This window comes from Zootoca vivipara, chromosome 9 (genome assembly GCF_963506605.1).
Source record: "Zootoca vivipara chromosome 9, rZooViv1.1, whole genome shotgun sequence".
Classification (NCBI taxonomy): domain Eukaryota; kingdom Metazoa; phylum Chordata; class Lepidosauria; order Squamata; family Lacertidae; genus Zootoca; species Zootoca vivipara.
In genome coordinates this window covers 20,709,610-20,726,051 of record NC_083284.1, presented here as the reverse complement: position 1 = coordinate 20,726,051, position 16,442 = coordinate 20,709,610, and the positions used below count along the sequence as shown (strand labels likewise).

At 44.9% G+C, this 16,442-nt stretch overlaps 1 protein-coding gene across 1 annotated transcript; it reads left to right on the top strand.

The window, feature by feature from the left end:
* Positions 1-1,326: 1,326 nt before the first annotated feature.
* On the top strand, positions 1,327-15,546 carry C9H4orf54 (chromosome 9 C4orf54 homolog). Its single transcript, XM_060278474.1, has 2 exons — positions 1,327-6,566; positions 10,531-15,546. Exon 1 carries the CDS (start codon positions 1,560-1,562, stop codon positions 6,525-6,527), a length of 4,968 nt encoding a protein of 1,655 aa, XP_060134457.1. The 5' UTR covers positions 1,327-1,559; the 3' UTR covers positions 6,528-6,566; positions 10,531-15,546.
* The last annotated feature ends 896 nt before the right edge of the window (positions 15,547-16,442 follow it).

Below are 16,442 nucleotides of genomic sequence, written 5' to 3'. Positions count from 1 at the left end.
TTTCCACATTAAGTGTTTGAAAGTAGAAAGATGGGCAAGAACATTTTATTAGTGGGGGTTGGGATTCTTGCTGTGACTGATGGCTGAACACATTTATTTCTGCTATGTACAAATGTGATAGTTTAAAATAGTACTTTATTCAATCGGATGATATGACACACAGTCTATGTATAGTTAATAGTTTTGACCTAGCAAGCTACACTGATCTTACAAAAATGCTCCACAGTTTCATTCCTCTCACCAAAGTGGCTATGAAAATCCAAACCAGTTTAACATTTCCCAGTGCTTCTCTTCAACTTCCCTTTCCAGGCGGTTAAAGACATATCTGAAGATTCAGTAGGAAATTATTTTCTTCTTGTGAGGTACAAAAAGTTGCTTGTTATCCAAGGAACAGCTTTACAAGAGTCAGAGAGAAGGTAAATGATTTGTTACCCAAGATTATCAATTGTCTTCTGTGCTGAAATGTGATTGGATCTGATTATAACAGGTGGCCACAATCCAGCATAAAGTTAGACGTGCTTAAGTCCGCTTGACTCTAATGGGAATTAAGTGCAATTAATTGTGGCTGACATGCCTTGACTAAAACTCTTTCCTTCTGTACTCAGTTTATAGAATTGAGGGTTTAACTGATAGATTCTGTGTACGGTAATTTCAAATTACGGTACCTAAATTCATTTATTTAACTATATGTGTTCTAAGACATCCAGAAGATGTTTGCTTCAAGTATTTTGGAGGAAAACAATAATTCTGATATGGGGCTACACTAAAGAAAAACCTTTTGAAAAACTTTGGGCATGAAATAAATACTTTAAACATTTTTGCATGAAATTTCAACCAGGTGCTAGACAAACTAACTTCTCTAATATGAACTAAAATTCGGAAGTTTTTAAAAGTTTACTATTAAAACTGTAAATAATTTGTTGTCTTCAATGCTGTATGAAAACTTAGTTCAATGTGAGCCTCTTGTCCATGCAAACAGTGTAAATAAAAATATATATTTTTATTTATATATTTAAAATTAGCACTTCAAACAGCAGTATATGCTTTCCACCCTGCTACCCCTTCTTCTTGTCACAGAGCATTCTCTCGGTCCAAATACTACGTAATAAATAAGGCTAATATTCCTCTAACTATATAATGACTATATACTGAACAAGACCCCCTGTCCCCTTCATAACTAGAAGTACAAGAATTTCCATATGCTTTCTCTTCATTTTGGGATGTCTGGGGAAGCTGAGCTGCAGATGCTGCTAATACTGCTACTTCAGTTACCAATGGCATTCAGACTGACAGCTCTTCGTGCCAAACCAACAACTGTACTTCATAGCTCTGGAATAAGACACTGGCAGCAGCAGCTACCCCCCCCCATCTCCGCAGAGACAACAGCAGCCACCCGCCTTACTACCACTGCGGGACTATCGGGCGTCTCTCCAGGGTCTTCCGCTAAACTGCAGGGAGTGAAGTTGGGAACCACAGCACTGGAGACACGTGTGTGACTCCCAGCTTCGAGTCTTGGTCGAAATCTCTTTGTTCCCTTCAGTCAACTTGCAGTGATCGGAATGGAACTGCTTACAAAATCGCCTGCTGAGCCGATCATCACTCAAAAAGGGAATGCTGGAGAAAGCAACAGCCGAATGATGAAGCACCATTCTCAAGAGCCATCAACATCCTCATCTGAGGAATCAAAATATGTGGAGATTTATGATTTCCCTGGAGGGAGGGGAGAGAGTCCCCGAGCTCTAAAACTGACTTTGGCAGGGAATGGAAGTAAAGTGGCCTTTATCAAACCTAAAAATGGACCTTATGGGATCAGTGAGGTTAACAGATTGGCTAACAATATTCTGGCAGACAAATCTGCAAATGAAGCACCTCAGGATTATAAATCTAAAATGGAAGGCACTCCTTCCCCTGTGGGGATGAAGGCTGATGAGGTGGGGGGAAGCATCACTCGCAACAGCTCAGAAGGGTCTGAGAACACTTTGTCCCCTAGTATCTCCAACATTCAGCTTTACACAAATGGCTGCCCAGAATCATCCTCATCCTCTTGTCCTTCGCCAGTACAAGAGACAGGCAGCTTTCCAAAAATGGATGACATGGGAACGGAGGGGAAAACCTCCTCTTCTTCATTTGGATATGAAAGTGATGAGGACGATGATGCAGACTGCAAAGAAATCTGTCTTAGTAACCAGAGAGGAGGGTGCAGGCGTGCTTCACAACTGATGCACTCACAGCAAAGCTACACCAGTGAGAACAACTGTAACAATAACGATGAAGCACATTATATTACAACCCATGAAATCCAGCTTAGCGAAGTGGACCATGACATGGACTTTGATTATGGGTTAGCCTCTCGGTGGGATTTCGAGGACAACAACGTGATTTATTCCTTTGTGGATTACGCTTCCTTTGGGAGTGACGAGACTCTTGCGGATACCCAGACAGAAGAGGACAATAGCTGTTATCTCAGCACGACCACTAGTGATCCCAATAATCGGACAGACAGTATCGATAATACCAGCAGTAAAGAGATAGTCAGCATTAATTCTGAAAATGATACCCCTAGCACAGACAAATGCGCCAGCTCGGAAGAAAGTCAGTCCAAGAACCTCAGCAACATGAGTGAGAATTCGGCAGGCCAGATACTCCTATCAATCAAACCTACTTCCAGGGCTATAAATGAGCCTAGCAACCAGCACGAAAAGCAAAACATTATTTATGCTGCCAAGCATGAAGGCGACATGAGCCTCTGTGTCTCTACAGCTCATGAACGAAATTCAAGTTTGAAACAAGATGTGTTTCATGACTATGCAAAAAAATTTATTGCAGTTCCTGCACGTTTGCAAACTAGGTGTGGAGCCATAAGAGCAAGAGAATTGGGAGGATATTCAAGCGGTGCCTCAAGCGTGGTAAGTGAGTTGGATGATGCAGATAAAGAAGTAAGAAGCCTGACAGCAAGGGCATTCCGCAGCTTAGCTTATCCCTACTTTGATACCTTGAACTTGAGCTCCAGTGAATCCTCCACATCTCTTTCGGATCACACACTAGGAATCAACCGGTGGTCAACTTACTTGGATTTAAAGTGTGGCAGCCTTGGGCAGAAAGCAGAGCAAAATCTTTTCAAAAGCAGCACCGCATCTGCAGGATGGAACAGAAGCACTGGGACAAAGACATCCAGTGACCAGTTCTACATTCACTCCAATAAGTCACAGACTAAAGCATTAGAGTTTGTTGTCAGCAAGCTTGATGGGGAAATAACGCATGTTGAGACACCGCCTTGCTTTGAAAAACGGATCCAGTCAGGCTCCCGGGTTGTTACTTTGTTGGAGACTCTGAATTTTAGCAGCAATATAAAAGCGGGTGTCCCCAGACCTGCTAAACCTTCTGAAAATGCTGCTGCTGGATCAAGTTGCACAGATGAAGTTACAGAAACACTGCCAAAGGAGCTGGGCAATGAAACTTGCAAACAAACTGGGCTGGCTGCAGAAACCATGGAAGGCACACAGAATAAATCAAAGTTTGCATCTAGTCTCCTTAAAAATGTTATCTCAAAGAAAATGCAACTGGAGCATGAATTCAAAATGGAAAGGGGCGAACTCTCGGACACCACATATTCTGGTATGTCCAATTCCTTATCTTCTAAAGAGGTAGATGGTGCTTTCAAAGAAAAGTTAAGGGATGGGGGTTTGCAGAGACAGAATTCTAGATATTCAGAAGGCAGCTCTGATTACACTATTGTAACAGCAGATGATTTGGGGGAGTTTTTTGACAGCAAGTCCCCTACCTCCAAGCCATCTACTCCCCGGGAGGGAAATATTAGCCTGGATCGATCCCTTTCTGAAACACTCTTAGAAGAGGCATGTAAAATAAAAGAGAGTGCTTCTGAAACTCTCAAGGCAACTTTTCTCCGCAGCCAGAACAGTGCATTTAGAACATGGAAAGAAAAAGAAGCAGAGAAAAAGGAGGAGAAAGCTCCTGTGGGAAAACTGAAAAATTCCTCCAAAGGTGACTGGAAGGCTGATTTGGGAGAATTCTCAGCCAGCAAATCAACTAAAATGTCTCGTCTCTTTGTCCCAAATATTCAACAAACAACCAAAGAAAAGCAATCCAGCACACAAGTGACAAAATATTCTACAGCAACCAACACAGCGGCTCAGACTGCCATCGCTACCACAATGATAAAGCCCAAACCTCCTGAGATCAAGATCAGTTTGGGTAGCATGCAGCAAAATAAAGATCACCCTTTCAATATTGCTAAGCTCCTCACACCCAAGCTATCTGGAAGTGTCCCAAACTTTTTCAAGGCAGCTGAAGATACCAGAGGCCAGCAGCAAAAACAATTCAAAGGGGAAGGTACGGACAAAGTGCCTCAATTCCTGGTACGCGATGTAAGAGAAAACAAACACAAGGTGCAAGGGCCTATCCATCAGGTTACAGATGTCAGGAAACTAATTAAGAGTAGCTATAGCCACGAGTCGGGGGATAACAACAGTGACAGAGGCAGTGTCAACTCTGACCAGGGAACATCTGAGCAGAAACCCAAGCGGCTGGTGACAGCAGGCATTTCCAGGCCTCTGTCTCCCATGGTGATAACCTGTCAGGCAGTAAGCAACAGCAAGGAAGACAAGAGGGCCAGCATGGTTTCAGAGACAGGGGCCAAAGCAAGTAGCGGGGGCAAGATGCTGCCATCCAGCCAAGATGGGACAATCCTGGTGCACAGGACCTCAGGGAGGCTGCCCGTAGCTACAATTGCCCCTAACAAAAGCGACCCTCGCCAGCCTGCTGTGCTGAAGATAGTGTCCAAAACATCTGTGCCCTGGAGGCAGCAAGCACAGCCGCCACCACCGCCACCACCGCCCATTCAACCCATGCCAGTGGAGAAAAGCAGCAAGGTAAGCCCACTGGCGGTGGCTAGTGAAGAAGAAATTCCACGAGAAGAGGTGGCCAAGGCACCCCTCACAGCGAACCACCAAGCTCTGGAGAAACTTACAGCGGCCGTCCGGAGCATGGAGGAGCTCTACAGCTTCCACAAGAACGAGTGGAAGCGCAAGAGCGACCCGCTGCCCATCACCGACAGCCATGTCCTGTCCCTCATCGCCAGCGAGGAAAGGACCACCGGGGGAGCCACAGCCACGGGATCCAGGGACGAGTCCACGGCCGGCGACAAGGGAGAGGACCAGGATGCCAGTCAGAGTGCGGCCTTGACGACTTCCCCCAGCAGCATCGCCAGCAGCAGGGCTGCGCCCGAGCGTCAACCCCGCAGCCGGAATGCCAACCCAACCAAGAACACAGAGAAGGTGTCAGCCAAGATGGCGACCTTCGAAAGCTTGGCACAGGCTCGGGAGCGGGCACGCGGGCCAGGCTTCCATGGGGAGGCCGCAGGGGGCACGGAGAGAGGCAGGGCCCCTGTGGCACCCCGCAACACCTTCACCTTCAATGCCCAGGCCCAGAAGGCCAAGCAGCAGCAGCCTCAGCCATCTCCTGATCCGCCACCAAGAGGCCTGAAAGGCCAGGCCGGGCCTCGCTCCATCAAGCTCTTTGGGGACAGGCAGGGGAGTCTCGTGGAGCCCGATAGGGTCCCCAAGGTGGCGACTGCCGCGGCTCCTGACTGCGGGAACTACCTGGCCATCCCTCTGAAGGCGTCGTCGACGGAGCAACCGGGGGCAGCCGCGTCAGGAGACCGAGGCTGCCGCCCGGGCCTACTGTCCGCGGCGGCGGCAGCGGCGGCCCTGTGCAGCCACCAGCCCTACAGCACCGGCAAGACCCATGGGCAGGAGGCGGCCGAGCAACAGCAGCGAGGAGAGGCAGCCGCCCCGCAGCCTCAGGCCGCCCATCCTCCGCAGCAGCCGCCTCAGTTCGAAGTGTCCCCCGCGCAGCTCTTCCCTCAGGCCTTGTCCTTCGCCGCTTTCTCGGGCGCTGCCCAGCCCGCACCTCTGCTGTGCTTCTCTCCGCCCGCGGCCGCCGAGCCTGCCGCTTTCCCGGCGCCTCAGACGCAACGCAAAGTGCTGCTGGACCTCAGCACCGGGCAGTGCTACGTGGTGGACGCTCCGTTGCAGCAGCAGCAGCCGCCTCAGAAGAGGCGCCTCTTCGACCCCGAGACCGGGCAGTACGTGGAGGTGCCCCTGCCGGCCCAGGCGCAACCTCCGGCCGTGGCCCCCATGACCCTCCCAGTGTCCTCCCTGGCACTGGGCGCGGGGGGAGCCTACGGTGCCCCTGCCGCGGCCTACATGATCTACCCGGGCTTCTTGCCTGCGGTCTTGCCTGCCAGCGCCCTGCAGGGCCAGCTTGCCCAGCAGCCGGGCGGAGAGCTCGGTCCCACCAGCCCCGGGGCGGACAGCCCTTACTACATGCCCACGGGCAAAGCTGCTCAGCAGCAGCAGCCACAGCAGCCACCACAGCAGCAGCAAGGGGTTCCTGGCGAGGGGAAGGCGCCGCTCATCAGCATCAACTCGCAGCCTCTGGGGCCCAGGATCATCGCGCCTCCTTCCTTCGACGGCACCACTATGCGCTTCGTTGTGGAGCACCGGTGATGGAGAGCCTGGCCAGGGATGCTGCTGATGCTGCCACAGGTGAGTTGGGCTCTTGGCCAGCAAGCCAGGGCATCGTGTTTGTTATCCCAGGCCTCCTCACAGGCAACTTACGGAAAGGGCCTCCACCACACACACACACACACACACACACACACACACACACACACACTCCTCCTAGGATAGCCACCTGCCCTTCATAATACAGAATTGTCTCTGTCTCGCATTTCAGTGCAAAAGGCTACGTCCTGTATGGGTACAATTTTGACCTGGGTGTCAGGTCTTCTCTCTCTCGATCTCTGCCAAGTTGCATGGGTTTGAACGGGTGTGTGAACAGTAACGTACTTCAGCTCAGGGTAGCCAAGCTTTTACGAATTCATGTGTGTGCACGCCTACAAATTCCAGAGGAGCCATCTAGGTTGCAATGGATTGTAATGGATTGCTTTGAAGTCACTTCAGCATCAGATTTTTTTTAAAAAAAACAACAACACTGTTCCAATCACAAGCTTGTCCTGTATTTTGCCAGAACAAAGGTGGGAACCCTACTTCCTACAAATGTGTGTGTTGTGAGTAGGGTTTCCAGACTCAATAGAGGACAGGACTTCTGTGCCTTTAATTGCCCTGCTCTCTTTTGAGTCTGGAAACCTTAAAGAGAAACCAGCAGACCCTTTGTTTAATTTCCAAGCAAAGGGTCTGCTGGTTTCTCTTTAAGGTTTCCAGACTCAAAAGAGAGCGGAGCAATTAAAGGCACAGAAATCCTATCCTCTATGAGTCTGGCAACCCTAGTTGTGAGGTGGAAGCCCTGTGGGGTAAGGCACTGTGCACATTGACAGCTTGCTTTTACCTTTACCTTTGATTCAGGGCAGCTGGTTATCATGCTAACAACTTGAGCAGCCCTTTCTTGATCCCCATGAATAAGCTGGTACTGATGATGATTAGTTATTAAATTTGTCACAAGTGGCTCCTTTGTATGTTCACACCAGGAAGCTGTTTCCAAAGGGGAATAATATGTGTGCACTCACATGATGGTGTACATGAGGTTTATACATGTTTCCTGTGCAGAAAGCAATGTCCTTAAAGGTAGTCATTGTTGCATGTGTGTGCATGTTGTTGCCCTGTGATTAATTTGGGGGGGGGTAAAGTTTTCTGTAATTGATTAATCAAACTCCGTATCTAAGCACTTTCAGGTTTATTGGTTAATGCACCCACTTGCATCTCCCCCAAGATAGGTTTTTGGGGTTTTTTGGCAAGAGAGAGGGTTAGCAGAAGAAGAATGTTTTGGAAGATGAGAGGCATCAGATTCTTAGTGGTCCCTGTATAAGGCAGGATAAATTCAGAGGAACAGCTGAGCTGAAGAAAGTGAGGAGTGTCTGTGTGTATTGACTGTTAGCATGAATGCTCTGACATATCACAGAAGTGGCGAGATTGTAGATCACCACCTGGCTCACACTACACACTTCAAAGAAATGCCAAGAGCCACTGAGCTGCCGTTTCATCACTCATCTGTGACATATGATATTGTTCATACTAACAGTAGAGTTGCCAACTTTTTTCTTGTAGGGCTTTAACAGCTGCTCGACAAGCAGAGATTCTGCAGGTGGAGTTTTTGTTCATTATGTATAGATAAAGGTACAGGAGTCTTGCCAGGAAAAGAAAGTTGGCAATCGTAACATTCAGCAAATTACCTCAGAGAGCTCTTGCCAGTTCAGAACATTTTAATGTTAGTCGTGCCCATTGAAATTAGAGTGCATAACTTACTTAGGCCTGTTAATTTCAATGGATCTACCCTGAGAAGCATTTATCTCAGGGGTCGCCAACCCAGCACCCATGGGTACCATGGCTTTCACTCTAGCACTCCTAGAAAAAAATCTATGGGGTAAAATGCACAGGTACCTTCTAAGTGACTTCTGTGAAATGAGAGTGGGTATACTGTGGCCACCATCAGTGTGCGTGTGGCATGTAAAATCAATATTGTATGATCTCCACAATTGGGACCAGCAGCACATAGCTGATTTCTCATGGTAAGTATAAGGTTGCTGGAGGTAGCTATCTAACCTTGTGCTATGCAATGCTCCCCATATGTTATGCTTTGCCCCCCCAATAGCAGCTATTTTGTGACTGGCACCTCCCAGTTGCATACAACCTATAGTTGTTGTTTTTTTTTAAAAAAAAGCCTAGGCCATAAAGCAGCTTGGGTTTCAGCAGGGAAACAGTGAAATGAAAAGAGTTCACCACCATGTCAAGGTCGTGATCTGGACTTGGCTCACCTGCATTGGCTTTTTGCAAAAAAATGAGACCCATAGTATTCAAAAATGGTGATTAAAGCAATGTTTAGGTTGGCCCTCATTGCACCCAGTGGGTGAGAGCAGGGTAAGCCTGGAGTCTGCTGTATGTCTTGGCCAAGGTTCAATATCAGCAAAAGATTCTCCTGCATCATATTGTACTTCATTTTCTAGGATGCTTTCCCCTCACTTGAAGTGTCTCGTCTTATTTCTTAAAGAGGTGTATCTGTGTACAGAGGGATAAGCTTGAGTTGAGTGTAATAAATCTTTCATCTTAATGGGGCAGTGGATACTCTATATTTGTGGTTACACAAATAGCCTTGTCGATCTCTGTACACGAGAACTTCAAGCGAGCTAAGTGTGCACTTAGATGAGATGGCAGGAGGACACCTCCCACTCCTTCTTTTTTAAAAAGGTTAAAAGCAGCCACAGGGTAACCAGGTTGGGTTTACAGCACACCCCTCCAATGCCTTCCTTTCCTTTTTAAATCATCCCCCCCTGCCTTGAAGCAGCTACTTGCCCAGCGTGAGTGGGGAGTAGGAGCTTTGGGTGAAAGGGCTACCCATCCCCTACTGCTGTGGCTCTAATCCAATATAGGCAGCTGGTTTTTTGTGGGGGGTTTTTTAATGCTAGAAGCCCAATATCTCGTCTTTGTGGATTCAGTGTCTAGGTGTAATCACAAAAGCAACCTGCCCAAGGGAAGCCTGCAAGCAGGACATGAGTCTTGGATTCCCAGCAAGTGGTATTCAAAGGCATATTGACTCTGATCTTAAACGTAGATGGTAGCCAACATGGCTAGTAGACATTGCTAGCCTTAGCCTCCATGAATTTGTTTAGTTCTCCTTTAAAGCTATCCAAGTTGGTAGTCATCACTAGCTCTTGTGGGGGTGAACGCCACAATTTCACTATGCCCTGTGTGAAGAAGTACTCCCTTTGATCTGTCCTGAATCTTCTAACATTGAGCTTCATTGGATGCCTACAAGTTCTAGTGTTATGAGAGGGGGATATTTTTCTTTCTTTCTCCACAAAATGCATAATTTTATATGCTTTTATCCAATCTCATACACTAAGATTCAAACTTCAGAGGTACATTCTGCTTGGGCTTTGTCTAAAGATATTTTTTGGTATAAAAATAGAAACTGGTGGCCCTCAGCATAATGAAAATCATTTTGGGAGTGTCTTCAAAGGTAGAAATTTCCTGCACCTTTTTGACTCCCAACTTTGGTTGCAAGTCTTGTTTTTGTGAATGAGGAATTTAACACAGATTTAAGATGCAGAAGCAGAGAGTGATGTAAGCATGTCAGGGTTGGACTGGGCAACCTTCAAGGTTCGTTCCAATTTTATGATTCTGAGATCAGATTTTGGACTGGAGAATTTATGAATTGTATCTAATATGAGTTGCATCTAATATAAACCATGCTCAGAGTACTCCCACTGTATTTAAACTCACTGTATTTAATGGAGATGGCTAGTGTAGGGTGTGTGACTGAGTTGGATATAGCCCTATCAAGAATGGTAAAGCAGCATGTCCAATGGTGTGTGTGTGTGTGTGTGTGTGTGTGTGAGAGAGAGAGAGAGAGAGAGAGAGAGAGAGAGAGAGAGAGAGAGAGAGAGAGAGAGAGAGAGAGAGATACTAATAATTGGACCTTTATTCTAAGATGCTTTCTAACAAACATTGTTCTGTAAATCGAGGATTTATTTTTTGTTTGTACTTTATCTTACAGGCACAAACAACGAGAATTTCTTTCCCTTAATCTGAAAACGACTTGGTAATGCTAAGCTCTCATTTAAGCTGCTTTTTCTCTTTGTCATGTATTTCTCATGCATTTTTTGTACAACACAAGTGTTGATGATGTTCATGTTTGTATAACACCTCCTCCCCCTGTTTTTTAACTGTGTGTAAATTTAATTATGCAAGTGTGGGTGGGTGAGTTGTGGTATTTTTGTAAACTGTCTATATATAATGCAAGGTAATTGTTATGCCTGCTAACACATGTGGCTAACTACATGTTACATGCAAATGCATGTAAATAAACAATACGAGCCATTTGCTTTTTAATGAAAAGCAGCTTTGAATGGAAAACAACAGAATGCAGAAAGAAGGCAAGTGCTTAACCTGTTCCCTGACATAACTGCAAAAACTGGACATGGGAAGGGTTAGATGCCCCTCCATCATCTGTGTTTCTTTTTAAAAAAATTGATTGTAAGGAATTTGATACACACATTTGTGTGTAACATGTAGTTTTCCTTAAGCTTTAACTTGAACTATTTTTTCAGAAAAAGACATGTAAAGATGATGTGAAGTCATTTCAAACTTAGTTCTGTTTCTTCAAAGGTATTAAAAGTTTGCAAGTAACAGCCAACACATGTTGTTTCCCCTGAAAGAATACACAAGTTGTATTCTTGAAATAATCTTCAGTAGAAGCTGAGTTAGGACCTGGTTTACATTATAGGTATGCACTTTGATGAGCTTGGTTCAATGCACTTAGGTTCCAGTTTAGCTAAAGCCAGTCATGTCTGTGCCCCAGTGAAAACATACAGGCCCAACCAGAGGCACCAGCTTGTGAGGCAGATTGGGGGACCGTTGTTCCTTCAGGAGGTCATGCATGCAATGACGTCGCATCAGGATGCGATGTGCAATGTTCCCACATTGCGCTAGGTCGGAGGAGCTAGGAATGTGGCAGCCACATGACTTCAGTGGCTGGCAGCTCCTCCTCCTCCTGTTGTCACCGGCTGGAGGCTGCTTCCCCCTCCTTCCCCGCCACGGCAGGAGGAGGAGAAGGAGCTGGCCACTAAAGCCACGCTGCTGCCATATTCCTGGCTCCTCTGACCTCACCTAACATTGGGGGGATGCCCCCCAAACAAATATGGGGGGGGGTCAAAAGGGTTTAGTGTTCCTGAGCTGGATTCAACTAACAGGTCCTGCTAGCAGAAGCCCACAATAGGACTTGAGCTAGCACAGCAAAGCTTCCCCCACCTCTCCCCACCCCCTGAATCTGCTAAGGGCAGACAGGAGGACCCAAAGAATAGCACTCAGGGAAGGAAAGGGGAGATCATTCCATCAGGCAAGCAGAAATGTTTGCATTGACAAAGGGATCTCCTTGGATTCCTCCTACTAATTGCAAGACGAAGACTGCAAGCATAAAAACACTCACCCAAGCGTAAGACCCATTGAATTCAATTGGGTTTGCTTCAGATTATATATGGTTGGGGTTGCATTGATTTTAGCAGTATGTGAAGCCCAATCCTATGCATGTTTACTTTGAAGCAAATTAAGTTATTGGGGATTATTGCCAAATACATGTGAACAGGATCACACTTTTAGTTATGATTTAGATGGATTGGGCCTTAATCACTAATTATGTTTTTTCCAGACTCGGTTGTAAAAATAACTGCAAATACGCTTTGATTGCTTTATAATTCAAAATTTCCTGCTTTGTACTATTTTGTGTGATTTTATAACAAGCCTTGACCACATTAAAAATAAGATCAGAAAACTAGAAAAGGAATGTACTTAAATCTAGGGATACTAATTTTCTTTAGCAGGCTGGGTGCCTTTAAGAGTTTTGCAACAGACAGAAATTCAACTGGTGAAGTTTACCCCATCACTTAATCTTCATGTAGAAAAAAGTGGTATTCTTGTTGATATTCTAGTCTTGTATATAGGTATGCAAAAGGTGTTCACCTTTCATTTTAAAGGTGAAGATAACTTTTATTTTCCCTTCTATCCAAGTGTTTAAGCTAAACATGTTTTTTGTGTTTGTGTTTTTGCAAATGTATGAATTTTGGAGATTCTCTTTAGAAAGTATTTTATGAATGTTAACGTAACCTGCTGATTTCTTGTCAGTGTCCTATGCCAGTTACATGTATGTTTGGCATCAAGCTAAAGCTCAAAGATTTACCTCAAAGCTTTCTCAAGGGAGGAGAATGAACACTTTAGTGAGCTTTTGAAATAGAGAAATGTTGTAGGAAGTTTACTTGATGCAGGCACTGCAATCTCAGCTACACTTAGGACCCACCCAGGAGAACTTAAGACGTTCCCTGGCCTGCCATGATTACTGGGCATATGTGCCATTTATAGCTGAGAGAGACAGAATATGCTCTGTCAGATATGCTAACCCTCTACCCATCCCCCAAACATACAGGCATACCTTCCGTTCACTCTTTGTTGCATTGAAATCAATACTTTTTGGACTAGATCAATTAGCTAGGGATGAGGTGCTGCGTTTCTCTTGTGGGGAGATTTGTCATTTGCCTATTGTGATTTTAGTAGATTTGCCACTGGAGTGAATTTGGATCTTCCTCCTCAGGTGAAACATCCAAGGAAAGCAAAACACAGGAGTTTCTTTAAGCTGTTCTGCACATCATTTCACTATCATGGTATATTGCCTAAAGTGAATTTGCAGACATTACAGTGGTACCTCTGGTTATGAACTTAATTCATTCTGGAGGTCCGTTCTTAACCTGAGGTACCATTTTAGCTAATGGGGCCTCCCGCTGCCACACCACCGCACGATTTCTGTTCTCATCCTGAGGTAAAGTTCTTAAACCGAGGTACTACTTCCGGGTTAGTGGAATCTGTAACCCGAAGTGTTTGTAACCTGAGGTGTTTGTAACCCAAGGTGCCACTGTATGAGGAATTTCAAGGGAAGCCCAGAGTAGTTTCAATACAGGAATTGTAACATTTCTCAGGGGAGATTTCACACATCCTAAGATTTTAGTGAAGGCCATGTGTGTTCACACAACATTACCAGTCAGTTCATTCGCTGCACCTGCAGTGAAGATTTACTAGAAAGTGAAACTTGAAACACGCAAAGCCTGTGTAAGAAAAAGATACTCAATAGGCTGTACGTACAATTCCATTTCACGTTATTGCTGTGCAGTATTTTACGGTACAGAGCTTAAAGGAGAAGCAGATCTTTTCTTGAAAAGGGGGTTGCTGCCTCAGTCTTAATAAATTGCCAAGGCATGTCAAAACTAAGGGCATGTCCCATAACCGTGCCATGCTAGGCTGATAAAACCAGCAGCCAAGTCCCCCCAAAGACCAGACATGCTTGCTGGGGCTTTGTGTAACTGATGGGAGCATTTGCAGCAGCTCCCAGCCCAAATAAATAAGCTATAGTACTCTAAAGATGGGTTCTATTTTTTCACATTGTTGGAGGGTTTTTTTTATTTATTGAACTAGTTAGTTTGATGAGCTCAAAGGTACATATTTATCAGGCCACGTTCCATCACAATGGGTTTAAGTGAGCATCACAGTGGCTTTGATTGTCGACTTGCTTTGAACGCTAAATGTAAAACTTTTTGATAGTATAGGGATAGACCATTTGATCTGTTGCAGTGTAAAAGTGTTTTCATGCAAGCCATTTACCCAAGACACCCCCTGACTTTATTCATATTTCCTTCAACCACAACTAAGGAAGCTGAATGATTACAAGTGCCAGTTCCAATTTATGTAAGTGTAGGAGAGTCCTCTACTTACCTGCTCCAGAAAGTATTCACCTCTATGGCATTAATGGTGAATGGAAAACCAGTTCACACATGGCACCAACTGGAGGCTAAAAGGGCAATCCACCTTCCTTTCAGTCTATTTAATCCATTTCAAAATGGGATGCCTGCGCAGTCAGAGCTGCATTATCACCATTCACATGTGCTTACAAATAGCATGAGAGGGGCTCAACGATAATTTCTATGGCATGTGTGAAAAAGCTCTGAAATCTTACATCCTTATTAAATACTCTGCAAGCATATCTCTAATTAGGGGTGATTTAATATGTGCACTTCCCGTTTTCCTGTATGAAGTGAAATTATACCAACCCCATTTTTCGTATGGTATAAATAATGTTATTTTTTCTAGCTTGGGGTTTGTTTTTTCAGTTTAATGCTTCTTAACATAAAATGAATTCATTCATTCTTTTCAAAAAATCTAATTCTGAAAGTATTCTCTGCTATTTTTCAAAGCCTGCATATGATGCACAAAAGACTTGTATGATGTTTTCAGACTGCCGGACAGTATGGATACCACAGTAGCTCAGTCATATTCTCATGCCCATAATATTAGAACCCGTGTAATCAGTGACATATTTCCTCTATCTCGGTGCTCATGGAAATGTTTCTCTGTACAGTTTACAAGATACGTGTTTGCACACAAACACACACCACAACCCTGCGCAGAGTTAGGCACACTTAATTCTGTCTTGTATTGTGGCCAGAAGCTCTCAGGGGTTATAATTTTGCCCAGTGTACTTGACAATAAGAGTGGAACTGCATGTGATCAAAAACACGGGGCTACTGCCAAAAACACAGCAGCCCTTTGTCTGATCCCCCTCCCCCTCCTCAGTAGCACATGATTCAAATTACCTCATGTCTTGACATCATTACACTGAGCATTTTTGACCAATCCTTCATTTTTAGCTGGCAGTGTTGGGGAAACAGTATAATGACCCAAGACCACCAGGGAAGTGTTTCTGATAATACGTAGTTCTGCTGTTATAAAAAGACCAGGCACTCTGTATTTAGATGTGTGTACAGATTTTTAGTGCCTGTAAAAAAAACTTTTCTCAGGGCAAATCTCCTCACTTGGCACATTTCAGTCATAATATCAGGTTATGCTTAATTTTTACTGTTATATACTAACTACACTTTTGTGATTGTAGAGAGAACTTGATTCTATAAGATTGCTGTGAGATTTCCTGACAATATTCTGGATAGGGTTGCCAGACACAACAGAGGACAGGACTTCTGTGCCTTTAATTGCCCTGCTCTCTTTTGAGTCTGGAAACCTGAAAGAGAAACCAGCAGACCCTTTGCTTGGAAATTAAACAAAGGGTCTGCTGGTTTCTCTTTAAGGTTTTCAGACTCAAAAGAAAGCAGGGCACTTAAAGGCACAGAAGTCCTGTCCACTATTGAGTCTGGCAACCCTAATTCTGGACCCAAGCCAGGAAAGCAATTAAATATGTGACAGGAATGGTCTTGGTGAAAGCACAGGGTCAGAGGTTTCATGGGTTACTTTGCAGGGTTATTCCCCCAAATTTTTACGTGTAGACAGGCGGGTTTGTGGAGTTGGCCCTCTCTAAAAATACTGGTCCAAGCTGTTGGAAAAATCCAATAAATGTGGTGCTCTACATATGCCTCATGTTATTAGGGAGGGGTCGTAGTTCAGTAGTAGAGCACATGCTTGGTTTGTATCATATTTCAGATTCAGCTCAGTTAATGGATCTCATGTAGCAGAGCTGCAAAGACTGCCTCCCTAAAACTCTGGAGAGCTCAGGACAGTCAGCATAGCAGCACTGCACTAAATTGATTACTGGTCTGCTATAAGCCAGCTTTAAAAGTTGAACTGTATGTAGTCTGGGAAGGGCTTCAATAATCAGATCCCCCTCCCTTTCACAAGTCTGTATACCTGCCCACTGGAGCCCTACTCCAACTTTTCTTCCCCTATCCTTAATGCCTTGCATTATCCATGTATTTATTTATTCCGGCTGATATCCAATTAAGTCATACTCACAGTAGACCCATTGAAATAAATGGACACGTTTCTTAAGTTCATTGATCTTTATGGATCTACCCTGAGTATGTATAGCTAACATATCATTCTACAGCTTTTCAATTTAATACAAATTAAGACAGAAAACCG

Bases quoted from the DNA above. Each gene is read 5' to 3' on its own strand.
- C9H4orf54 (XM_060278474.1), top strand. From the start codon at position 1,560: ATGGAACTGCTTACAAAATCGCCTGCTGAGCCGATCATCACTCAAAAA.